Source organism: Moschus berezovskii, chromosome 5, assembly GCF_049115385.1.
Source record: "Moschus berezovskii isolate FMDL1 chromosome 5, NW_MosBer_1.0, whole genome shotgun sequence".
Lineage (NCBI taxonomy): Eukaryota > Metazoa > Chordata > Mammalia > Artiodactyla > Moschidae > Moschus > Moschus berezovskii.
In genome coordinates this window covers 123,382,437-123,408,571 of record NC_142464.1, presented here as the reverse complement: position 1 = coordinate 123,408,571, position 26,135 = coordinate 123,382,437, and the positions used below count along the sequence as shown (strand labels likewise).

General features: G+C 48.9%; 1 protein-coding gene across 3 annotated transcripts in view; it reads left to right on the top strand.

Annotated features, from left to right (window-relative positions):
- AFAP1 (actin filament associated protein 1) overlaps positions 1 to 26,135 on the top strand; it is a 148,262-nt gene that overhangs the window by 40,038 nt on the left and 82,089 nt on the right. For all 3 annotated transcript variants that reach the window (XM_088836562.1, XM_088836561.1, XM_055434213.2), the window contains exons 2-3: positions 18,112 to 18,240; positions 22,939 to 23,036. In XM_088836562.1, coding sequence (XP_088692688.1) covers positions 18,114 to 18,240; positions 22,939 to 23,036 — 225 coding nt within the window. In that variant the 5' untranslated portion in view covers positions 18,112 to 18,113. The remainder of the gene's footprint in view (positions 1 to 18,111; positions 18,241 to 22,938; positions 23,037 to 26,135) is intronic.

The following is a 26,135-nucleotide window of genomic DNA, read 5'->3' as shown; positions in this document are numbered from 1 at the left end:
ATCTTCCCTGACCCAAGCAATCAAACCCAGGTCTCCTGCATTGCAGGTGGATTCTTTGCTAACTGAGCCACTTGGGAAGCCGAAAATACTGGTACATATGGAATTTTTTAAAATTACTGCACAATAATTTTTAAAACAAGTTTTTTATTGTCCTTTTTATTAGGCCTGTCTCAGGTGAACTGAGCACATCAGTTATGCTGGGTCCCTATTGGGAGAAGCCCCCTAAAATATAACTCTTATGCCCCTGAGTTTATGCTGTTCTGGTTGCTTCTGCAATGTTGGGATTGTTTCCAGTGTCTTGGATTTCGGGTTTTCCTTTTCGGAGTTTATTTCCGTGAATACCCAGATCAGAGGTGAAAAAAACTTTTCTTGTAAAGGGTCACATTGTAAATAATTTAGGCTTTAGGTCACAGGTGCAGTCACTTTACCATGCTCTCCTGGCATGAGAGCAGCCTTGACAACACACGAATGAATGGCTGTGGCTGTGCCCTGGTAAAACTGTGGTTTCAGAAAGAGGCTCCAGGCCGGAATTGTTGGTTTCCCTCCACACTTAGGTGGAGGGAGATAGAGATAAGCTCAGGCACAGAATGAATCCCAGTATCGGGCCATCTTAGAGCTGGTTGAACCTGACCGCTTGGGGAGCATCAGTCAGATGCAAGCCAGTCTCATGGGGCATTACTGCTTAGCTGTTTTCCTCTCCTGCCTGCTTTGCCAGCAGTTTGAGTTTGGCTTCTGTTGGGGCCCCTGGTGCTCACTGAGGCTGTGGGGCAGGGTGAGTGAGGACCAGTGTTTCCGTTGTCCTCGGAAGGCGCGTCATCGCTCCCCAAGCCGATGCTGGACAGGCCCTACGCTTGGTGTGTCAGACTCAGTGTGGTTTCGGGCCTGGCTTCTCTGAAGTGGACCCTTAGACTGGGGGCTCTGTAGACTCTTAGGTCCCATCCCTGCCTATTGAATCAGTATCTGCATTTTCTTTTTTTAGAGAGATTTTTTTTCTTGATGTGGACCATTTTTAAAGTCTTTATTGAATTTGTTACAATATTCCTTCTGTGTTATGTTTTTTTTTTTTGGGGGGGGTGGGGTTTGGCCATAAGGCATGTGAGATCTTAGTTCCCTGACCAGAGGTTGAACCCACACCCCCAGAACTGGAGGGCAGAGTCTTAACCACTGGACCACCAGGGGATTCCCAGAATCTGTATTTTCATAAGACCATCCCGTGAGCTATAGCCCGAGAGTCTGTGAGAAGCAGTAGTTTACAATACTCAAACCTGTAGGAGTACTTTCCTTCCAGAAAGGAAGCATTGGAAAGGATCCTTTTAGCTTCAGCGTTTTAATATTGAAAATGATCAGCTGTGGAGCTGTAAGGCAGAACTGACGTCTTTTCCAACATCTGTCGGTGTCAGTCGAGTGTCACTTTCCTGACTGGAAAGGGGTGTCCCAGCCCACTAGTGGCGTGGCGAGAATTCTAGACTAGTTGAAAGTTTGAGACCCCAGCACTGCCCCCTGTGTGGCATGACCGGGTGGATCCCTCCATCTCCCTGTGCCCCAGTGTCTCCTGCTTAACCCGAGGAGGTTAGGACAGAAGACGCGTGAAGATTGTACTGATGGCGAGGACAGTGTTTCCTCTTTGACACACCGTGCGCTGTGACCCGCCCCTGCCCGTCCATCTTGAGGTGGAGATTCCATTCTCATGCTCTTCTGTGACTCCCCTCCCTGCTTTCCTTGACTGCTGCTGCTGAGTCGCTGTAGTCGTGTCCGACTCTGTGTGACCCTATAGACGGCAGCCCATCAGGCTCCCCCGTCCCTGGGATTCTCCAGGCAAGAACACTGGAGTGGGGTGCCATTTCCTTCTCCAGTTTCCTTGACTGATGGTCTGCAATTTCAGCACAGCTGGCTGGGGTCAAGGGAGAGGTTTAAGATGCACTGTGGTTGCAGAGCTTTACAAGGGCCGAGAAGGAAAGCCAGCATGCCGAGGCGTCACCATTTCCGTCTGTCACTGGGACAGTTCTGGGGACAAGTAGGCTGTTGAGCTTGCCCACTGGGAAGGTCTAAAGTCTTAGAGGTTCTGTCAGCCTCAGGGAAGCCTCTGCCTCCGCTGTACCCAGCAGATCCAAGGGTCTGTTTTCACATGACTTAATTAAGTTAGGCTTTTAATATTCACATCAAATAGTAGCTGGAGAGATGCAGTTAATCTAGTGGGAAGTGTGAAACAGCGGCGTTTCATGGGAAATGGCTCTTGTCTCCGTTGTGACAAACGTGATGTCTTACAGCTGGCAGCACGTGCCGGTGGCCCTGGGGCTCCCTACTCCGCCCGCCTTGGGGAGTGAGCGGCTTTCTCACCCAGGACTCTTGCTGCTTCCTCCTCCCCGGGGCCTGCTGTCCCCATGGTCACTCTAGACATCTGCGGAGCCTTAGTGCTCCGACTGGGCAGCTCATGCCACAGCATGTGCTGGCAGGGAGGGCAGGCTTTCATTCCTTGTTGAGAAGCCTCCATGTCTTTTGAGAAATGGAGTGTTCCAGCCTCAGCAGTAAACCAGGATGTCACAGCCCTCAGCGATTCTGGCCCTCTGAGTGTGAATTTTGGGGTCCTAAGGGAAATAGATGGGGAAACAGTAGAAACAGTGTTGGACTCTATTTTTTTGGGCTCCAAAATCACTGTGGATGCTGATTGCAGCCGTGAAATTAAAAGACGCTTACTCCTTGGAAGGAAAGTTATGACCAACCTAGATAGTATATTAAAAAGCAGAGACATTACTTTGCCAACCAAGGTCTGTCTAGTCAAGGCTATGGTTTTTCCTGTGGTCATGTATGGATGTGAGAGTTGGACTGCGAAGAAAGCTGATCGCCGAAGAATTGATGCTTTTGAACTGTGGTGCTAGCGAAGACTCTTGAGAGTCCCTTGGACTGCAAGGAGATCCAACCAGTCCATTCTAAAGGAGATCAGTCCTGGGTGTTCATTGGAAGGACTGATGCTAAAGCTGAAACTCTTTGGCCACCTCATGCGACAAGTTGACTCACTGGAAAAGAGTCTGATGCTGGGAGGGATTGGGGGCGGGAGGAGACGGGGACGACAGAGAATGAGATGGCTGGATGGCATCACCGACTCGATGGACATGAGTTTGAGTGAACTCCGGGAGTTGGTGATGGATAGGGAGGCCTGGCGTGCTGTGGTTCATGGGGTCGCAAAGAGTCGGACACGACTGAGCGACTGAACTGAAGGGCGCTCAGGAAGGAGACAGATACCTGCCCTCAGGCAACGGAGAGCACTGGGAAACGCAGGGTGAACATCACAGGATGCTAGCCCAGACTGCTGAGGTATGGACGTGAAAGGAGTGACTTGAGTGAGCCCAGACTCTTGCGTCTTCCCACACACCGAAAAGCGATAAATTCCTCACCTTGGGATGCCTGGTTTTCTTTAGTTAGCAATACTCTTTTGATGTCCAGACTGCCTGCCTTTGGTTGTCAGGCTTCTGTATGACCTGGCTCCTCCCCTCGCCTCCTTAGAGCAGTTTTCTCAGCATCGCTTGAGAGATGCTGTCTCCTCGACTTGCAGTCCTGAGAATGCCCACTGAATAAAGCACATAACGCTCAGTTCTTAGGTTGTGACTGGCGAGTCAGCACTCTTTCAGTGGTGCTTCTCCGTTTGGGGATGGTGCCAGGGCCCCTGCTGTGCCCAGTGGCCTGAATTGGCACCGTCCCCACGGGCTTTAAGGCAGGGTGGTGTCACAGAAAGCAACCAGACATAGGTGTGCTATCAGCTGGACTCGAGCCTGGAAGTCCCTGTTCCTTCCAGGGCTTCCAAGGCTACATCTGTGACCCCAGAGCTGTAGGAGAGAAGCACTTGTGAGAATTCCACCAGGAGGGTGACAGGCGTGTTCGTGAATGCTTCAGCCCCTCTCTGTCTCGGTGTGACGTTGACCTCAGAAGGGGTGCTGATGGAGGATGCAGGCCTGGGGGCCCCCGGGACTGGCTCCTCCCCTTTGCCCCCAGCCTGGTCTTCGCTTCCTCAGCCAGGTCTTTGGGAACCCGGGGCAGCACGTGCCTGGTGGAGAGGGTCCGTGGACTCCTGTGCCAGATGTCTCCCTCTGACCTCGCCCGCTGAAGGGGCTCTGTCATCTCTGGGGGGGCCAGAGCTGATTGGGGTGCCCCTTCCTCCCAGGCGTGTGGGCTGAGCTCTTCCAGCTCACCAGTGACATGCGGAGGAAGCCTGTGGTGGTTTCAATGAGGCCACGGTATCCGTTCGGTCTTCCTTTCCTTTCCCCTTTGTTTTTATTCCTTCCTCTGATTGGAAGGAAAACTCATTCAGGCATAAAAGTGCAGTACAGCTTTATGGTCGTAAACAGAAGTTGGTTCAGTAGAGCTTTCTGAGTCTTTGCCTGAGACTGAACCTTGCTTTCATCCTTGCAAAAGCAGAGTTAGCTCTCTGGATGCCAGACCGGTCCAGTGTTCTCACTCCTGTCTGTTGCTGTAATGTGGCAGACTCTCTTCTTAAAATTCCCTTTACCTGGATTTTCTTAAAATTCCACGCATCCAAGCACGATCAGATAAAATACGCACAGTGTCTTCTCTCTAATTTTACTTCACCTTGACCAGTTAGGGCTTTGTGTATTTTTTCTCTGATTCTTAATCCTCCAGCTCTGACTCTTCAGCCCAGAGTCGCAGGCAGTGAAGACAGAGGAGCAGGTGCGTCACCGTCAGACCGAGGCAGCCGCTGCTTTCTGTTCCTGCACGTTGGTTTTGCTGGTTCTGGAATTTCCTACACACGGGGTCACGCAAGTCTGCCTGTTTGCGTGTCTCGCTTTCTTCACGTAGGCCCTTCTTCTAGGCGGGGCTGCGCAGGCCTGCCTCTGCGTCCAGCTCTGTTCTCTTGGGTCCTTCTTTGAGATTCCGAGTTATGCAATTGGGTAGTCTGTTTCCGTTTTTGCTGAGAAATGTCGCGTGTGCGAGTGCTTTGTTCTTCGTGACCCGTGTGTGTGTTGCTGGCTGCTCTTTGTTCCCCTCGTGTGTCTTGTTGGTTGTTTAGCTTGTGTGCAGTTATTGATTATAATGAGTCGGTCAGTCAGTCAGTTCAGTCGCTCAGTCGTGTCCAACTCTCCGCGACCCCATGAGTCACAGCACGCCAGGCCTCCCTGTCCATCACCAACTCCCAGAGTTCACTCAAACTCATGTCCATCGAGTCGGTGATGCCATCCAGCCATCTCATTCTCTGTCGTCCCCGTCTCCTCCCGCCCCCAATCCCTCCCAGCATCAGAGTCTTTTCCAGTGAGTCAACTCTTCGCGTGAGGTGGCCAAAGCAGAGCTGCTGTTCCTTTGAAGACATGTGCACTAATCTCTCCTGGGTGGATACCTTCCAGGGGAATTCCTGGGTCAAATAGTAAGTGTCTGTTCAGTTTTCTGAGAAACTGCCAGCTATCCTGTGACATTGTACCACATGGACTCCCTGCAGGAGAGCTAGGGTTCTACTGCCAAGGCTTGCTATGAGCCGTCTTCTGAATTCTGGTCATTCTGGTAGACATATAAGGGCATCTCGCTGTGATTTAAATTTGCATTAACCCGATGATTAATGAGCGTATGTGCAGATGCATATGAAATAAATGATTTCAGTGAGGATTTATAATCCTGTCTCTCTGATCTGTCCAGACACAATACTACATGGGTTGGTTATCGCAGGCTGAACTGAGCCTTGACACTGGTTGACTTGGGGTCTCCAACACTGCTTTTTTCTCCCCAGTGTTTGGCTATTCTAATCTGTTTCATTTTTATGCCCTGCAATACAGTTTTTCTAAAAAAAAAAAAAAGATGCTGGGATGGTGTTGAGTCTATAGATTAATTTGGGGGAGAGCCCCTCAAATGGATGATTGTAGTGTCTCTCCTTTTGCTTAGGTCTTCACCAGGTTTTCTCAGCAGCACTTCATAGTTGTCAGTTTATGGGTCTCACACGTGTTTCGTTAAGTCCATCCTTAAGTACTTCGTGTATTTTACTGCTATTATGAATAGTACTGGTTTTCCTTTTTCTTTCAATTTTCAGTTGTTCCTTGCCTAGTGAGGAGTTTTCCTGTTTTATAGAGAAGCTGACAAATAAGTAGACAGGTGAGGGGCGTTCCCTCTCCACTGAGTCGGTTTGGGGAAGGCTTTGCGGAGGAGGGGACGTTTGGTTGCACCTAGAGAAATCTCAGTTGGAGGAGAAGGTGAGTGCCAAGGCAAGGGTGTTGCAGAAAGCAGCGCTGCTGAGGGCAGGCTGGAACACAGGGAAAGCTCTGAAAATGAGAGGTAGCTGGATCAGGCCACACCAAAGCGCGAGAGGTGGAGTGTAGCAGGTGATGAGCTTATAAGGACACCGGGGCCAGATTCACAGGGGTTTACTGCTGGACAAGGTTAGAACTTTATTCAGTGAGCACTTGGGAGTCCTTGTGTGTTTGTAAGCTTGGAAAATGGGCTTTTTCTTTTTTCATTTTTGTATTAAAAGTTGTGGTAAAATATATATAACATAAAATGTACCATTCTAGCCATTTTGAAGTTTATAGTTCAGTGGTGGTAACTGCATTCACTTTGCTGTGCAGCCGTCACCTCCACCATCTCCAGGACTTTCCCATTTTCCCGAACTGAAACTGCACATCTGTCGAACACTGACTGTCCAGCCCCTCCCCCGGCTCCTGGCGGCCGCCGTCCTGCCTTCTGTCTCTAGGGGTTTGACTCTTCAGGGCCTCATCTGAGTGGAACCCTAGGTGTTTCTCCTTTCATGACTGGCTTATTAACTTAGCTTGGTGCCCTCAAGGTTCACCCCTGGTGTAACGTGTCAGAAGTTTCTTTTTTTCTTCTTTTGAGGGCTGCATGGTGCATGGAATTTAGTTCCCTGACTAGGGATCAAACCTGTAAACCTTGCAGTGGGACTCGGAGTCTTAATGACTGGACCACCAGGGAAGTCCAGAAGTTCCTTCCTTTTAAAGGCTGAAACATATTTCATTGTACAGGTAGATCACTTTTCAGTCATCTATCGGTGGACACTTGTGTTGTTTCCACCTCTTCACTGTTGTTAAAAAGCAGAGGACCCCAAAGAGCAGGGATTAGGAGCAGGAAACTTTGACCTAAACTTCTCTGCGGAAGCATTCTTCACAGTACCCACCATAATTTCTGGCTGTTTTGATTTATTTGCTTTTTTTCTCTCCAACGTGAATGTTAAGATTGTGTTTGTTTTGCTTATCATGGCATGCTCTATAATTAAGTCCTCAAGTATTTTTGTGAGTTGTTTTAGTAAATATTTTTTAAAAATCTTATAATAAGTAGAGCATTTTTTATCATCTTTTAATTATGATCTTATGTAGAGCAAATGTAATAATTTGCATTTTTCTTACCCGTTCTTTTGCTGTCGTTTTTCGTGTCCTCTTGGCTGAGAGCACCTCTTCCTGCTCCAGCCTCTCACTGTGCCACTTCATCCTCAGTGCCACTGCCAGAGCAGACTGCCTTTCCAAAGATGGACTTCCCTCAGTGGCACTTTTCCTGACAACTCGGGACTCTTGTGAGTCCAGGTGTTTCTCTGCTGCTCTGGATTGTGATCCCTTGGATGTCAGAGACTTGCCTTTGAAGACATCGAGTACAGTGTCTTAAACAAGGTCACGTTTCACAGCTTATTACTGAATTAAATTGAACTAATGTAAGTGGAATGAAAATATACGCTCTTGAGATCGTGTTTAAAACTCTTCTCAGCAGCCAGCTTGGTTTTTGTCAAGTCTCATACCAACTTAGGCATCCGGCTTCACGAATCAGGAAATCTGGTTCCTACAGTGTCATCAGGGTGCACACATTATCATGATTAATAAAAAAAAAAACAGATCTAGGGTTTGTCTTTCACTTCCTTCAAAGCAATAGCAGGATATTTTTATTAGGGCTTGCATCATCCATTTCTGTATTAATCTGACCCTTAAGAATCACGCTAATTTCTGGAAAGAATGTATCCTGTGGATTTTTATACTAATTCCTTAGGGGGCTTCTTGCCAGCTGTGTATAATCCAGAAGGGAAGAGTCTTAGGACTCAGAACATACGTACACGCACCTCCTCCTTTAAAGACATAGGCCTTGCTCTGGGATTTTGATAAATCTTTTAAAGATTCAGAATCTGTGCTGAAACCGAGCCCTCGTTGCCCTGAGTCCAGTTCAGACACCTTGACAAGCAGAGTCGGGACCTTATTTATTGACTTTCTCTTTGCAGACTCAGATTAAACTATACCCTCGATTGAATGTCCCTGAACCCAGAGGCCTTCTTTTATTCACAGCAGCTTCTGGAATCTCCACTGTGGTCTTGCCAAGCAGCCCAGGACTGTTATTATCCCCACGTTCTAGACGAGGGCATGGGGAGTCACAGAAGCTTAGTGGTCTATGCTCAGAGTCATCCGGTCACTCAAACAGCGGTCAGCTAGAGTTTGAGGGAATTTTAGATGTAGCCTGGCTGGGGGAAACTTTCCAGCCAGACAGCATCTAAAGCGGTGCTGCTTTTCTGAGATTTCTCAGCTCAACCTTTGGGCAGCCCATTTAGATTATCTGCAGAGGCTGTGGAAATATTTGGAAGAGTCTGCATGAAGAGTCTCAACTGCAGCCCTATAAGGGAAAATATGCAAGTGCTTTGCTGAGCGCTGGCCCCTTGGCTTCGGTGCCACCCGTTCTGTCCCCATCGAGTCTCCCCGCGTATTCTCCTGTGGTGTCAATGCAGCCTCAGCAGAGCAGACCCTGACCAGGTGATGACTAGACTGCTCAAGAAGATGAGCTTGCCAGAATCATTCGTGTCCTGCTTTCGATGTGCTTGTTCGAAGACTATCCACAGGGGGTATAGTCACAGACTATGAGAAGGCAGTCTGTGTTGTTTTTCTCTGCAACTTTCTCTTCAGAGCAAATCTTAGGGATTTCATCTGTTACGGAGCTCTGGAAACGAGCAAGTGAATTAATCCACCAAACATGCATTGAGGGTCTTGCATTGTTCTAGCTCCCATGCCAGGCATGTGCTCAGCATTCTAGGTACAGAGAGAGGTCACGCATGGTCCCTGACTTCAGCCTGCCCCGTGTCGGGTGAAGAGAGAGACGGATTAGCCGTGGTTACAGCATAAGGTGGGAAGTGCTTGCAGCCAGGTGGGCTGGGTTCTCCAAGGGTAGATGGGTAAGAGGTGACTGGTAAAAGGGTATGTAGGGGGTGTGTGCTGGTGGAGGAGACAGGGACACCCAGGGTTCAGGCGCAGTGCAGCAGCGTGAGCTGAGGTCCAGGGCAAAAGCAAGCCTGGTTTATGTGGGAAGTGAGTCATTCAGAAGAGCTGTGGGTGGGGGGCAGGGAGAACTGAGTCTGGAAAAATAAGCTGGGGCTAGTTCAGATTCTGCTACAAGGTCAGGAGAAGTCACTGAAAAGAAGAATGTCGGGGGGCATTTTCCAAGGCACCTCTGGTGTCGCCCAGTGGTCCTTCGTGAGAGGGATGTGATGGGACTTTGTGGAAGCAGCGCTCCAGGGTCCAGACTGTGGGCCCAGCCCCTGGAGACAGTCTCCGTAAAGGGCAGGTGCACGGCTGGCCGGGAATTCTCAGCTGCCCACCGCCCCCAGGAGTTTATGGAACGCACTCTCTGTATGAGTTCTGTGCGGGGCAGGTGGGGGAGCGGAGGGCCCTAATTCGGCCCTTACCCAGGGGCTCAGACTTTTATTTTCTTACAGGCTCATCAGTCGGCCTTTTCTTCTACATCTGATTTTGAGTCACAGTTAGAAAATCTTTTCCCACACCAAGGTTATAAAGGAATTTGCTTGCTATTTTTTTCTGGGACTTGAATGGTTTCATTTTTCATAGTTAGATTCTAAAGTATCTTTAGCCTTTTTTCTTATGTCTGATGTAAGTATTTAATTTTATCTTCTTTTTTTTCCCAAATGGCTACCAGTTGTCCTGACACCAATTTTTAAGAGGTCTGTCTTTCCCCACTGATTTGAGATACTGTCTTTATTGTAGGCTGTATGTCTATGTAGCCTATGATACATAGGCTATCCTATGGGTCTGTTCCTGGCCCTTCTGTTCCATACTATGGACCTTATTGGGAATTTGTGTATCAGTATAGCACCATTGGGGGTGGGAGGAGTCAGGGACGACAGAGAATGAGATGGCTGGATGGCATCACCGACTCGATGGACATGAGTTTGAGTGAACTCTGGGAGTTGGTGATGGACAGGGAGGCCTGGCGTGTTGTGATTCATGGGGTCGCAAAGAGTCGGACACGACTGAGCGACTGAACTGAACTGACTGATAGCACCATTTAAATGATAGCGCTTTTCTGTTATGCTTTAGTAAAGGATATGGCTGGCCGCCTTCATTGTCTTAGACATCTCTTATTTTTCCCTGTAAATCTTAGAATTGACTTGTCTAGTTTGAGACACAAAAGAACATTTGTTATGTGTGTATCGGGCTTGCATTAAATTTCCCTGATAACTTGGGATGAATTGACATCTTTCTGATGTTGGGTTTTCTGTCCAAAGGCGAGGGGTGCCTTCTGTTTGTTCGGGTTCACTCCTTTGTCTTTCAGAGTGCTTTGAAATTTTCCTTATGTAAGTTTTACATGAGGTAAATTAAGTGTTTTATGTTTTAAGTCACCTTTTTAAATGGAATTTTCTCTTCTATTTATATCTTATTATTTGGTATAAAATGTTAGTGTTGGTCACTCAGTTGTGTCCGACTCTTTGCAACCCCATGGACTGTAGCCTGCCAGGCTCCTCTGTCCATGGGATTCTCCAGGAAAGAATACTGGAGTGGATTGGCATTCCCTTCTCCAGAGGATGTTCCCGACCCAGAGATTGAAGCCGGGTCTCCTGCACTGCAGGCTGAATGCTATGGTTTTTCTGTGTCCTACTTCATCAGCATTTTTTGGTCACAGTTTTGCCTTTTACCGTGGGTCCTCTTCCGTTCTCCAGGTGTGCTTTCCTATCAGCTGTGCGCAGAGAGAATTTTACTCCCTCCTCTCCATTCTTCAGTTTCTTACTGCACTGACTAATACTTCCAACGCAGCGTTAAAAGCAGCAGAAGAAGTGGGCTTCCCTGGCTTGCTTGTGGCCTTACTGGGAATTCCCCAGTGTCTCTTTAAGGAAGATGGAATTTTTGTTGTGTGTTGATGTCTTAGTCTCTTTGGGCTGCTGGAACAAAATACCACACACAGGGTGGCTCACAGACAACAGAAATGAGTTTCTCATGGATCTGGAGGCTGCATGGCCAAGGTCAGGGTTCCTGCCTGGTCGGATCCTGATGAAGGGCCTTGTCTGGGTTGCAAATGGCTGACTTTTCACTGTGACCTTATATGGTAGAAGGGGCAAGAGCGCTTTCTTGAGTCTCTTTTGTAAGGTCACTCATTCTGTTTGTGGGGGCTCCAACCACATGACCCGATCACCTCCCAAAGGCCCTGCCTCCTAATACCGTCACATTGGGGGTTAGCTTTCAACAGAATTGGAAAGGGGGACACAAGCATTCAGCCTATGACAGTTAGTGCATATATTTTATCAAACTAAGGGAGTATGTATCAATTCCCATTTTATTGACTTAAGTCAGGAGTGGGTATTGAGTTTTCTTGAAGGCACTGTCATCCTCTATGGGGAGGATCATCTGTTCTTCTCCTTAGCTCTGTTAATATGCGAGTGATGTCAGTCGCTCTTCTAATGTGGAGCCATCCGTGCATTCCTGGAACGGATTTCTTCTGATCACTTGTGCTGTTACGATGTTGTGTTGGTTTCTGTTTGCTGATACTGTCTTTAGGGGTTTTGCGTTGATGTTTATCAGTGAGCTTGGCCTTCAGGTTTCTTTTTGGTGCTCTCTCCATCAGGTTTAGGCATTATTTTCATACCTACTCCTAAAAAAAGAAAAGGTTGGAAAATTGTTGATCTGTTTCCATCCTTTGGAAAAGCGTATGTAGTAATCTTGATGGCTAAGCTTTGGTACAGTTCCCCTGTAAAACCATCTGGGTCTTGTGCTTTCTGTGAGGCTAGTTCTTTGTTAACTTTCTTCGCTTCCTCTATGGAAATTGGCCTGTGTAAGGTTTCTACAACGATTTGGTAGATTTTGTTCTTTTCTGTGAAATTGTCTATTTCGCTTAGTTTCAGATGTATTTGCGTATGTACATAGTAGTCTTTCAAGACTTTTCTTACACCGTATGTAGGTATTTAAGGACTTCCTAGTTTTAGAAGATAGGAAATTGTGGGTTGTGTCCTCTTGCAGTGTTCATGGATCCCAAGGCTTAAAGTGAAGTTCTAATAACATGAGCATATACTATAATAACAGTAACAGCTACCATTTGTGAAGTGCCTGCCTTTGTGTGGGTATCAGTTCATTTCATCCTCATTACAATCCTGGGATACATAATAATTATCTCATTTTAAGGATGGCATAATTTGGGGGAGTTACCCACTTTTCAAAAACAGAAATAGACTCACAGACATAGAAAACAAACTTATGGTTACAAAGGGGAAAGGGAAGGCGGAAGGATAAGTTAGTAGCTTGGGATTAAAATGTGCGCACTACTATTGATGCTTTTGAACTGTGGTGTTGGAGAAGACTCTTGAGAGTCCCTTATTACTGCAAGGAGATCCAACCAGTCCATTCTAAAGGAGATCAATCCTGGATGTTCATTGGAGGGACTGATGCTAAAGCTGAAACTGCAATACTTTGGCCACCTCATGCGACGAGTTGACTCACTGGAAAAGACTCTGATGCTGGGAAAGGTTGGGGGCGGGAGGAGAAGGGGATGACGGAGAATGAGATGGCTGGATGGCATCACCGACTCTGTGGACTTGAGTTTGAGTGTACTCCGGAAGTTGGTGATGGACAGGGAGGCCTGGCGTGCTGTGATTCATGGGGTCGCGGAGAGTCGGACATGACTGAGCGACTGAACTGAACTGAACTATATAATGTATAAAATAGGTAACTGATGAGGACCTGCCGTGCAGCACAGGGAGCTACACTCAGTATCCCACAATGAACCATAATGGAAAGTAACCCCAAAGAGGACGCACGCACAGACATAACTGCATCAGTCTGCTGAGGCTGGCAGCATCGTGAATCAACAGTTCAACAAAACCTTTTTTTTTTTTTTTTTAATTTAATGGCCATCGCTGCTCAGCAGGCCAGGGTTGTCTCAGAAGGTCATCCATAGCATGATTATCGTGAAATAGTCAGAGCAGGGCCTTTGGAGTCAGAGCTGCGTTCAGACTTGTCCTGCTCCATTCCAGCTGTGTGGCTGTTAGCATATTGTTACCTGGAGGGGTTCAGACACTTGTTTGCTTCGTAACCTTAGGCCACCTCTGAGCCTCAGTTTCTTCACCTATAAAATGGGGTGAGACCAGTTTCCACCTCCTGGGATTGTTGGGAGCCTGCATGAAGTCATACATGTAAAGGGGCTAGAACAGTGTCCCGTGCCTGTGACTGCCGTGTCGGGGAACAAATGGGCCCTGGCCTCTGGTCCCCCTGTCTGTGGGGCCGAGTGAGTCTTCACAGCATTATTGTGAGAATTAAAGTGTCCCATGTAGATGCCGAGAACCATGCCTTTCACGCGACAGGTTCTCAGCGCTCCTGCCCCTGCTTTGTCAGTCACTTGCCCATCAACGATTCTTGAGTGCTTTCTTCGTGGCCTGTGCCGCTAGGCAGCTGAAGGCACTGGGAGATAAGCAGAGCAAAAAGCCTGCTCCTACCCAGCTGACTCACTATTTTGAAGAAAAAACAAATCTTAAGGTCAGTCAGCGCCTGGTTATCAGCGCAGCTGGTAAGAGAGGAGAGAATTTAGTGACTTGGGAGGGTTTGAGTTGGGAGGAGCTTGCTGGGGATGTTGGTTTAGAGAAGGCTAGGGGAGAGGGTGTTTGAAGGGCCTGTTAAGGGTACATGTGGTTTGTTCAGTCTGTGGGAGGTCCTAGATATGCAGAACTTTTCTAATGGTTTCAAGTCTCTGATCTGGGAATGTTTTGCATTCTGAGGTGCAAAAAAGAACTTTGCTTTGAGAATCTTTTGGATGCAGTTTCAGGTGAAAAGAAAACCACACAGTAGCTTAGTAAACAATGAAATGAAAATTTATGAGAAGGATGCAGGTATCTCAGGCAATTCACGTGCAGCCCAGGCTCACAGGTAACTGACAAATTCCAGGACAGTCTCAGGAATCCATCCTGCACCCTGTCTGCCTGAGAGGCGCGTCCTCTCTCTTGCCTCTTAGTATCTGCATGTCCTCTTGAGGGTGTAACTTCATTCTTTCTTCCTCTGTTAATGACTTTCACTCCCCGGCACATATGTGCCTAAGCATGGCAGCTCCGTAGCTCCTGAGTTCACACATCTTCAGTTCAAGAGATCGCAACTGGCTAAGAGTTCCTAGTCCCAGGCGAGATGTACAGAGGGAAGACTGGCCAGCTTGAGCTAGGGTGGTCTAACTATTATGACCTGGGAGTGGTGTTGGGGCTGGTCTGCCAGGCCCGGTGGTGTAGGTGCTTTTCAGAGTCTAGCTTGTAGTTGAGGGCGCTGTTCTCTGCAGGGCATGGGCTGGGCAGGATCCCAGTGATGATTCCAGGAGCCCCCCAGCCCTGCAGTGGATCCCCGAGGGGAGCTCTGTGAAAGCAGCGCAGGGAGATGGGTTAGGGCAGGCGCTGTCTTTAGTCCACTTCAGATACTCTGATGCTGCTAGACGAAACCCCAGGGAAGAATTGCAGGATGAATATGATTTGGCAAATGTGAGAGAGGCATTTTTGATAAAGGAGTATACAGATGGTGATGAGACTGGGTACTGCAAGCGTAACATAGATCCATAAACATTTTTAACAGTTTTTGCTTATAGCTATTGGCAGCTCTTCAATTTCTGGGCAAGGTTGATTTTGTTTGTATTGTGGTAAAATAAACAGATACTTTGCCTATCTAATGTGAAGAGCTGACTCAATGGAAAAGACCCTGATGCTGGGAAAGATTGAGGGCAGGAGGAGCAGGGGACGACAGAGGATGAGATGGTTGGATGGCATCATTGACTCGCTGGACATGGGTTTGAGCAAACTCCGGGAGACAGTGGAGGACAGGGAAGCCTGGCGTGCTGCAGTCCATGGGATCGCAAAGAGCTGGACATGACTTAGTGACTGAACAACACATGTAACATAAATTTGCCCATTTTAAGCCTTTTTGAGTATGTAATTCAGTGTCATTACATGCATTCACAATTGTGTAACAGTGAGCACCATCCGTCACCAGAACTTCGGTCCTGCTCAACAGCAATTCCGTCCCCATCTTCACTGACCCTCCCCTTCCCCCAGCACCTGTACTCACTATTTTACTTTCTCTATGAGTTCTGGGCTTCCCTGGTGGCTCAGTGGTAAAGAATCCACCTACAGTGTAGGAGACACAGGAGACGCAGGTTCGATCCCTGGGTAGGGAAGATCCCCTGGAGGAGGGCATGGCAATCCACTTCAGTATTCTTTCCTGGGAAATCCCTGGACAGAGGAGCCTGGCGGGCCACAGTCCATGGGGTTGCAAAAGAGTCGGACACGACTTAGCAACTAAACAACAACAATGTGAGTTTGACAGCTCTGGGGACCTCATATACGTGGGGTCACGCAGTACTTGTCCTTTGGTGACTGGCTTCTCTCACTTGGCATGATGTCCTCAGAGCTCACCCGTGGTGTGGCATGTGTCAGACTCTCCTTTCTGTTTCAGGCTGAATCATTTGACATTGTAAGAATGGATCACATCTTATTTATCCGCTCACCCACTGATGGACATTGGGGTTGTTTCCACATATTTGGCTGTCATGGTTAATACCAGCAGCCCTTCGTTGCTGAAGAATAGATGAGGTTGTTTGCTACTTAGAATCATCAGGAAATTGTCTTCCTGATGAGAAAGACCTTAAACACTGGCTTCTTCCAGCCTCTTCATTCCATGGAGGGGAAGTCAGGAAAGGTGAGCCGCCAAGCACACAGCTTGCCTGCTCTGGACTCGTTTGCCGTTCCTCTGCCCTCTCATCTGAAATGATGGGAACTTTGGTAGCTATGAAAAGAGTGGCCTCGGTTAGGATCTTTTTTTCTGGAGGGTGTTGTAGACTTCAGTAGATTAGGGAAGAATCCCATTGACCAGTGGTTCTTAAAGTTTTTTCTTAGGACTTTTTGGTTTCAAAATATATGTCAAGAATCCCAAAGAGCTTTTTTTATTTGTGTGGTTATATCTGTGGATATTTATCATACTAGAATTTAAGTCTGGAAGATTTTTGAGATGTTTATTAACATATTTATGCAAAGTAGCTGCATTCACCAAAGTGAGCGAGTGTGTGAGAGCGGCATTGTTTGTGTCTCTGCAAGTGTCTTCAGCATCTGGCTTAACAGAAGAAGGCTGGGCTCTTGTGTCTGCCTCTGCATTTTGATTGTCATGAACCCTTGTTTTGCTGTAAGTACATAAAGATAGTCTGGCCTCACACAGATATGTACTCAGAAAACAACAGAATATTTTAGTACTTTTCCCGAAAGTGGTGGATATTCTTTGACACTACACTGAAACTCAGCGAGCGGTAGTTTCTTACGGTTAGTGGCAACCGTTAGTGGCAGTGTGGACTCTGACGCTGCATCAGAGAGCACCAGCTCTGTCATTGCTGTTCAGTCGCTCAGTCATGTCCGGCTCCTTGCAACCCCGTGGACTGCAGCCCGCCAGGCTTCCCTGTCCTTCCCCACCTCCCGGAGTTTGCTCAGACTGATGTCCATTGAGTCGGTGATGTTTTCTCTGTTACATGAGGATATTTCAGCTTGTTCTGAACCTTACTTGGATCTTTACCCCTGTGTGGTTTTATGACATGATGGTTTCCTGAGTTGTGTAGATCTTCCGAACGTGGACACACTGCGTTCTACACCAGGAGATCACGTTCCTCGATGTCATCCCTAATTTCACTGGAAAAGTCTCTGTTGAGAAGCCATCATGTTCCTAGTGGTGGGTGCCTGTGTTTGAAATTCTTATTTTCACCTGGAAGCGCAAATTGTATCCCTGGCAACAGATGCTGCCGTTGTTTGCCTGGGCGTGATGAGGCGCGTTCATTTCTGAGGCAGCGCTGGTCGCGCTCTCAGGTCTGGGTAATTGTGGTGCCTCTCTCGTTTCTTCTTTGGTGCTGCCTGAAGGCAGTGGCTCCGTGTAACTCCCGGCTCAGACACTTGTCGTGCCTTCTTCCTGCTTCACCACACTGCATGTTAAAAAGGTCTCCTCCAGGGCTGAGATCTAATAAAAGCAGTGATTTTACTGTTTCATCAAAGGCGGTCTTAGGTGAAAGTAGCATTCTATAAATTTCCTTTATTTATTTTTACCGCAGGTGTGTAAGTGAAGAATATCGTGACCGAGCCCAGTTGGGCATCTCTGCTTTGATTTGCGCTAAGATGCTGGCAGCTTAACCTCCCTTTCATTTGCACCGTTAGTGCAGGAAGCAGCGAATGATGACACAGTGTTGTGAAAATAGTTTGGCCTCGCGGATGCCCTGAAATGGCGTTGGTGTCTCTTAGAGGTTCACATCGTGGAGTGAAGCTTGCTGACGTCAGCCCTGTGGTGCGGTCCTGTGGGAATCAGAGGGCGAATCTGCTTTAACCCTAGAAAGCAAAGGCAGGGTGGAAGTCAGGACTTGAGCTGACATTGCGGTCCTCCCCGGCACTCTTGTTGTAACTGTGAATGCGCTCAGTCTTCTGGGGAGGGAGCCAGCCCTTCAGAAGCACAGGATTGGATGTTGAGTTTCTGAAACCACGTCCTAGTGGTTATCTGAAAACTATTTGGCATTTTAAACTCCCATCTATCCTTCTGGACACTGAAATTTAATATCATGCAGTTAACACCAAATGATGGTGTCAGGCTCTCGAGCTGTGACTCCATCTGTTGGCAGCGTGGCTTTGGAGCTCCTCCCAGCTGAATATCGTCGCCTCAGAGCAAGGAGCGACCGGGGAGCACATCGGTCTAGAAGATGATGCGCGAGTGTCTGAGGCGACCTGCGTTCAGCTCATTGTGTTTTGTGTTGGAAAACCAGAGTCATCCATCAAGCTGGACACAAAGTGCTTGGAGTAAAACTCAGCACTCATGTTTTGACATTTTCAAATCAATGGGTCTCACGGTGCCCTTCTCTCCTCTCCTTTATTTTCAGCAATGGAAGAGTTAATAGTTGAACTTCGTCTCTTTCTTGAACTCCTGGACCACGAGTATCTCACCTCAACTGTCAGGGAGAAAAAGGCAGTCATCACAGACATCCTGCTGCGGATACAGTCGTCCAAAGGTACGTCCCTCTCAGACTTCTAGTCTGTCTTCTTCCAGTCTCTTTTGGCCTCAAGTGCCAAGTCTCTTCAGTTGTGACCGACTCTTTTGCGACCCATGGACTGTTACCCACCAGGCTCCTCTGTCCGTGGGATTTCCCAGGCAAGGATACTGGAGTGGGTTGTCGTTTACTTCTCCAGGGGATCTTCTCAACCCAGGGATCAAATCCTCTTCTCTTGTGTCTCCTGCATTGACAGGTGGGTTCTTTACGACTAGTAACACCTTTTTGCCTCTAAGCCATCTTTAATTCTCATCTTTGTAGAACACATTCATGAATGAATTTATTTACTCCTCAGGTTGTCACTGAAGGCCTTACTCTGTGCCAGGGACTATGTGAGTCTCTGGGTTTAGAAAGATAAAGCCTTTAAGGAGTTAATGCAATAGTGGGTTCATTATGGGGGTCCCTAAAATCACCCAACATTGGGAGGTGGCTAGGACTCAGCACAGAATTGTATTTTCTCATGGCTGGGCTTCATCACAGAGGTTGTAAGGACACCCAGACAGGTTATAAAGGAAAAAGACTCCGGCCAAGTCTGGAGGGTTCCACGTACAGGCTTCCTTGTGCTCCTCCTCTCACGAGGTTCACACAGATCACACTGTCTCCTCAGCGACAAAAATACAGCTGCCCAAGTGTCATGTTTCTATTCAGGGAAGCTCACTGGAGACTCAGCGCCCAAGGACTTCCCTGGGGGCTGGTCGCATAGGCACCTCTGCCTGGCACATACCCAAATCCCAGACTCACAGGAGAGGAGATTTGTTGGTCAGGGCTCCCTGGAGGAGCAGAACCCATGGAGCTACCGAGTGAGATGGAAAGGAGGGATTGGCTCGTGTGGCCTCAGAGGCTGAGCGTGACACGGCCTGCCCTCTGCAGGCTTGAGGCCCAGGAAAGCCGGTGGTGCCATTACCAGGCTGTCATTCAGCCTGAGTCCAAAGGTCTGAGAACGGGTGGTGGGGGGCGGGCTGCTGTCGGTGTGCGTCCTGGTTGGAGGACCAGGAGCACCAGTGTCTGAAGGCAGGAGAAGACGGACGTCTCGGCTCCGGCCCAGAGAGCGTGTCCACCCTTCCTTGGCCTTTCAGTTGTGTTCGGGATCTCAGCACACTGGAGGATGTCCACTCACACTGGGGAGGACCATCCTCTTTGCTCAGTTCTCCAACTCAAATGCTCATCTCTCCCAGAAATGTTCTCACAGAGGCATCCAGAGATAGCGTTCTGCCAGCTCTCTGAGCACCCCTGAGCCCAGTCAGGTTGGCACACAGAATTAGCCGTTGCCACAGGTGTTTGGTGTCCATCGTGTTGTTTGCTCAAACAGTCTAGGCACCAGCGTGAGACCAACCTTATCAATTAAGCAGTGTTGGAAACGCTTCTGAAATTCACGTTTCCCAGTGCCAGCCAAGGGCTCAGCCTTGCCTGCAGGCCCGGTAAAGACAGCGGACTCAGGCCCGTTGTGTCCTCCCTTGGTGCGTGGTGCGTGAGACAGAGTGGCGGGGACAGAGCGTCAGTGTTAGGGGAGCACCCGAGGGCGATGACCCCAGACCCGCTTAGTGAGAGAGAGCGGGTGGGTAGGGGCTGGGGGCAGTTCCCAGAGAATGCGGGCTTAGAATCTTGAAGGCAGGAGACACCTGGATGAGATGTCGAAGTTTATTGTAAACAGCTTCACTGAGATATAATTTCCATGCCATGCACTTCAGCCGTCTGAATGTGCAGTTCTTTGCTTTTTAGTGTGCAAAGCCATGATTTGACAGAGTTAGATTGGCATTCCAGAAAGTTCTGCTGGCCAGTCTGGGCTCTGGTGGCAGGTGGAATGAGAGCTGCCTGAGTCCTGAGACAGAAGTGCAGGATGAGGATGGCATTTTGGGGTCAGTCAGGTTGAAAGAACCAGGAGGATGGGCAGAGAGCTCTCTGTGCTCAGTCGTGCCTGACTCTTTGCGGGCCCGTGGACTATATAGCCCGCCAGGCTCCTCTGTCCATGGGTTTTTCCAGGCCAATAACACTGGAGTGGATTGCTATTCCCTCCTGCAGGGGATCTTCCTGACACAGGGATCAAACCCATGTCTCCTGCATCTCCTGCATTTGCAGGTGGATTCTTTGCCACTGAGCCACCTGGGGAACCCAGATAGACACAAAAATAGGGATGAAAGTTTGCTTTTAAGTGATGCTGCGGCTTTCCTGTCTGGACCCTTTCACTGCCTATGATTGCCCGTGGATGAACCCCAGGCCCCTCAGGCTGCCTATGAGGCCCTTTATGACAAGTGGTATTCCTGGGTCGAGAAGATCCACTGGAGATGGAATAGGCTACCCACCCCAGTATTCTTGGGCTTCCCTGGTAGCTCAGCTGGTAAATCATCCGCCTGCAGTGCGGGAGACCTGGGTTTGGTCCCTGGGTTGGGAAGATTCCCTGGAGAAGGGAGAGGCTCCCCACTCCAGTGTCCTGGTCTGGAGAATTCCATGGACTGTATAGTCAGGGGGTCGCAAAGAGTCGGACACGACTGAGCGACTTACACTCACTTTCACACTTACCAAAATCGCAGACTGGCAGGAAAGCGGGTTTGTTAACAGAGGTCCCCAGAGAAACAGGGTCAGTGGGACCAAGCTGAGAGAGGCTGCTGTGCAGCCATGCGGGCTTTGCTTTCTGCCTCTGCCCATTACCCAGGCTGTGGCCTTGGGCACGCTACTGAACCTGTCAGTGCCCAGTCTCCTCCCCTGTGGGAAAAGGGGCAGCAGCGTCTCCCGCCGAGGGATGCTGTGCAGCTTGGCAAGAAGATACAAAGCATTTCCAGACTGCCTGACACACGGCAGATACCGAGTGACTGCTGACTGTTATCTCCTACTCTTGCTTGTATTAGCAGAGGCAACATTTCTTGCAACCTCATCTCTTCTGTGTACACCCGTGGGTCAGTCCCCTGAGACCGCTGGTCTGAACAGGCCACAGTTTGGGCCTCCTGTCTCTGGAGTTGCTGTCTGCTCTCCCCTGGTTTCCCTTCCTCTCTTCCTCTGCCCAGTGGGTTCCAACACCCTTTCCCTCCCTGCTTCGTTCTGAATATTGCTCCTCATGCCTTCCAATTCACTGATTTTCTCTTCAGCTCTTTATTCTGCTTAAAACATATCCACTGATTGTTTTGGCAGTAGAATTTCCACTCATCCTTTACCTTTCTTTCTTTCTTCTTCTTCTTTTTTTTTTTTACTGTTTCCAGTCCAACAGAATGGACTCTGCCAAGCTTCTGGTCTTTGTGGTAGCTTCTGCAGGTCAGGGACTTTGTCTTTTCCCGGCCTGTGATGTCGTGCTCAGCCCCTTATAGCTGATCATCGAGCAGTTACTTTTCTAGGTCTAGAAAGTTGAGCCCTTGGCATGTAAAGTGCACTGGGCCCAAATTAGTGCCTTCCTGTTCCTTGCTCCCCACATCTCCTGAGAGTCGAGTGTACATATGTTTGTCTTCCCAACTTGAATGCACTGGCCTGAAGGTATGAGAGTCTATCAGTCTTGTCAGCAACAAGCAAGTCCGTTAACAGCATCCAACCCCAGGAGGGTGCTCAGTGCAGACTCACTGATTCCCAGGGAAGCGTCTGCCCCCTCAGTACGTGGGTAAGCTCTAACCTGGGCAGAAGTTCAGGAGAGGCTGCTCTCCTTGAGAGACCACCCGGCCTAGGGAAGGATGTCCACTTTGGTACCAGCTCCATCATTCTTCCTGTCCATGTTGCAGTTAAGTGCTGTAACCTTTTTTTTTTTTGGTCCAGCGGTAGATCTTTCACCTGTAGAATGAGGCAGAAGAATACTTACCCTGTAGGACTGTTATAAAGGATTAGAGAAAGTAAATATTTGTGGTGTGTTCAGTGTGGCGTCAAGGGGGTGGCAGCTGTTCACAGTTTGCTGCTCTTCCTCATCCAGTTCAGTTCAGTTCAGTTGCTCAGTCGTGTCCAACTCTTTGTGACCCCACGGACTGCAGCATGCCAGGCTTCCCTGTCTGTTACCAACTCCCAGAGCTCGCTTAAACTCAAGTCCATTGAGTCACTGATGCCATCTAACCATCTCATCCTCTGTCGTCCCCTTTTTCCGCTGCCCTCAATCTTTCCCAGCATTAGAGTCTTTTCCAGTGAGTCAGTTCTTCCAATCAGGTGGCCAAAGTGCTGGAGTTTCAGCGTCAGCATCAGTCCTCCCAATGAATATTCAGGACTGATGTCCTTTATATTGACTGGTTGGATCTCTTTGGAGTCCGAGGGACTCTCAGGAGTCTTCTCCAACACCACAGTTCAAAAGCATCAATTCTTCGGTGCTCAGCTTTCTTTATAGTCCAACTCTCACAGCCATATGGGCTTCCCTTGTGGCTCAGCTGGTAAAGAATCTGCCTGCAATGTGGGAGACATGGGTTCGATCCCGTGGTTGGGAAGATTCCCCGGAGAAGGGAATGGCTACCCACTCCAGTATCCTGGGCTAGAGAATTCCGTCTACTGTATAGTCTGTGGGGTCACAAAGAGTCCGACACGACTGAGTGACTTTCACTTTCTTTCACATCTGTACATGACCACTGGAAAAACCACAGCTTTGACTCGACGGACTTCTGTCGGCAAAGTAAGGTCTGCGCTCGCTAATGCGCTGCCTAGGTTGGCCGTGGCTCGTCTCCCGAGGAGCAGCCTTCCTCACCCTCGTCTCTGCTTGTGGTGCAGGTTTGGAAGTGAAGGACCGCGCCACGAAGCCGGAGACCCCCAGCAGCCTGCCGGCCCCTCCCCAGATGCCTTTGCCCGCGATCCCACAGCCGTGGCTGGTGAGTGCAAGACCCACCGTCACCTTTGTCAGAGTCCACACGTACGCGTTCACATACTGCATCTGTTTTCCTCTTTCCGACGTAGTCACAGACTCTGAGTTCACCCGTGTCTCTGCGTTCGTCTTTATGGCTGAGTAACATGCTGTGGCGTTTGCGTACCACACTGGTGTAGATCGTGTGATATATGCAGCAGACATAGAGATGCAGTCTTGGAGAACGGGCGTGCGGACGCCAAGAGGGGCGGGGGTGGGCGAACTGGGCGGCCGGGATTGACATGCGCACGCTGCTGTGTGCCGGCTGCACAGCACAGGGAGCTCCACTCAGTGCTCTGTGGCGACCGAAAGCGGGAAAGAAATCCAGAAAAGAGCAGATATATGTACACATATGGCTGATTCACTTTGCTTACAGTGGAAACTAACAGCATTGTAAAGCACATGTAGTTGAATAAAAATGGGAAAAAAAAATCCCACAGTCAGGAGAATCACTGGACACCTGGGTTATTTTTGGTTCCAGGGCAGGTGTAAAAGCCTGATTCTGCAAGAAAAGAGGCCTTGGTTTGTCCAGGGCGTGCCTATGAGTGTGTTTTGGGGAGCTGGTAACGGTTAAGTGGGAGGCTATAGGTGTGGCCTTCCCATAGGAGGCTGCTGGGCCTCTGAAAATTGCTGGAGCTACAGGTCCATGGAAATCTGTTCTTAAGTCAGATTTTTTTTTTTTTAAATCAGATGATTTATCAGCAAAATAATGGCAGTAGAACCTAGTGACATGCCCCTCTCTCTGCGTTAGCTCTGAATTTAAATACCCATAGCCTGAAACTTCAATATTCATTGTTATGCTTCTTTTTGGGATTAAATATCCTTTGTTTTTTCCTCCAGAAGAAAAATATGTACATAGTCCAGGAATGTGTATTTTATTTGATTTTCTGCATTCAAAATTTGTTTTGGAATTCTCTGGCTATTTTTGTGATCTGGGGATATTCATGTTTGCCATTTTTCATGGCCCACTCAGCTTTTTATGCCTTTTGCTATTTTCTAATTTGCTTACTCAGGAAAATTAGGCTCTCATTCAAAATTAGAGCAGTATCCGTTACTTAGCAACTCTTTTCCTAATGTTTGCTTTCTGTATGAATCATCTTATCATCTCTCCACCCGGAGAAGAGCTACAGGAAGACAGGGCCACAGGTTGTTTGTCTTGTCCCTGCCTGGGTCCCAGCACAGGGCCAGTGTCCTGTGGGTGCTCAGTGATGGTCCCTGGGGAGGGGACGGAAGGACCTCAGCACTCACTCGGCCCCTCCCACATGTCACAGGGCATGCTTGCTCCTTTTCCACTTCAGAGAACCCTGAAACACCTCTGAACAGGTGAATGGTGTGTATATCCCCTTTACAGAAAAGGAAATGTGGATCCGCTGGCATAGGGGCAGCCCAAGGTTAGGAGAAAAGGCAAAAGCAAATTTTTATAACCTATTCTTTTGATTTCAAATCCAGTCTTTTCTCAACAATACTGTCAGCATTTGTGGAAGTGAGGCAGCGAAACCCACATGCACACTCACAGCCGGGGGGCGGTTTTGTCAGGAACCACGAGCCTGCTTCTGCGCTGGGTGCTGGGGAGGCATCAGGGTCCAGGGTGCAGACGGGAGTGTGGCTGCCTGCTTCCAGGTGCCAGCTCTGACACTCGCCATGTGGGTTCAGACTGTCACTTCACGTCTCTGTGTCTGAGAGGCCTCCTTCTAACATGAGTGTGCTAATGGCACCACCAGCTCGATGGACATGAGTGTGAGCCAGCTTCAGGAGTTGGTGATGGACAGCCCGTGGGGTTGCAAAGAGTCGGACACGACTGAGCGGCTGAACTGAGCTGAACTGAGTAGTACTTGGTGAGATTGTTGTGAAACTGAAAAGAGTTGGTGTGGGATATCTCCCTGGCATCTACGAAGCCCTGTGCGAGAGCCGACTGTTGCTATGTAGGGCAGTGCTTCTGAAAATTCCGGGGAGCTTGTTAAAGTGAGCATTCTGGGCTTCCTTGGTGGCTCAGTGGTGAAGAATCCACCTACCCAGTGCAGGAGACATGGGTTCAATCCCTGATCTGGGAAGATCCCACTTGCAGCAGAGCAACTAAGCCCGTGTGCCATGACTGCTGAGCCTGTGCTCTAGAGCTGGGGAGCCACGACTGCTGTGCCTGAGCTCTAGAGCCTGACAACAGCAACTCCTGAAGCCCGTGTGCCCTAGCGTTCCCGCTCCACAACACGAGTATCTTCCTGGTAGTTTTTCAGGGCACTGTTACTCGGCAAGTAAGCCCGTCGTTCAGTAACTGCCTTTGGTGAGGTGGCTTCTGTCCGGTTGGTCATGTGCTATTGGCACGTTGACTTCCTGGAGATCTGGCTGGTGGTAGAGTAGAGATGCAGTGGGTAGGAGTCTATGCCAGGCAGAGAGCGTATCACAAATTAAAGCACAAGCCCGGGAAAGACCCTGAAGGACTGAAGCCTGCAGGCCCCTCTGTGTGGCTGAGTGATAGGGTTTGGGTGGCTCGTCCGCGGGTGGGGCTGGAACACACCGCGGTGGGGGTTAAACCTTGAGGGGCCATGGGCCTGCCTGCAGAGCAGATCGGACCATCCTTAGAGCAACTCTAAGTGACCGAGGGGTGTTTGTTTCCAATGTAAGACTTAGGATGCTCCAACCTGGTGTTATTTCATTCATTTGAGCCACATTGCATTTTCAACTCTTTTATGGAGTGTGTCAAAGGAACACTGCCTTTTATCATAGCTCTGTATGTTCCAGTCTCTGAGAAACGAGTCCTTTTCTCATTTTAGCCCTTTTAGTGTTGAACATTGGAAAAGGCAATGGCAAGCCACTCCAGTACTCTTGCCTAGAAAATCCCATGGACGGAGGAGCCTGGTAGGCTGCAGTCCATGGGGTCGCTACGAGTCAGACATGACTGAGTGACTTCACTTTCACTTTTTTCTTTCATGCATTGGAGAAGGAAATGGCAACCCACTCCAGTGTTCTTGCCTGGAGAATCCCAGGGACGGGGGAGCCTGGTGGGCTGCCGTCTATGGGGTCACACAGAGTCGGATACGACTGAAGTGACTTAGCAGCAGCAGCAGCAGTG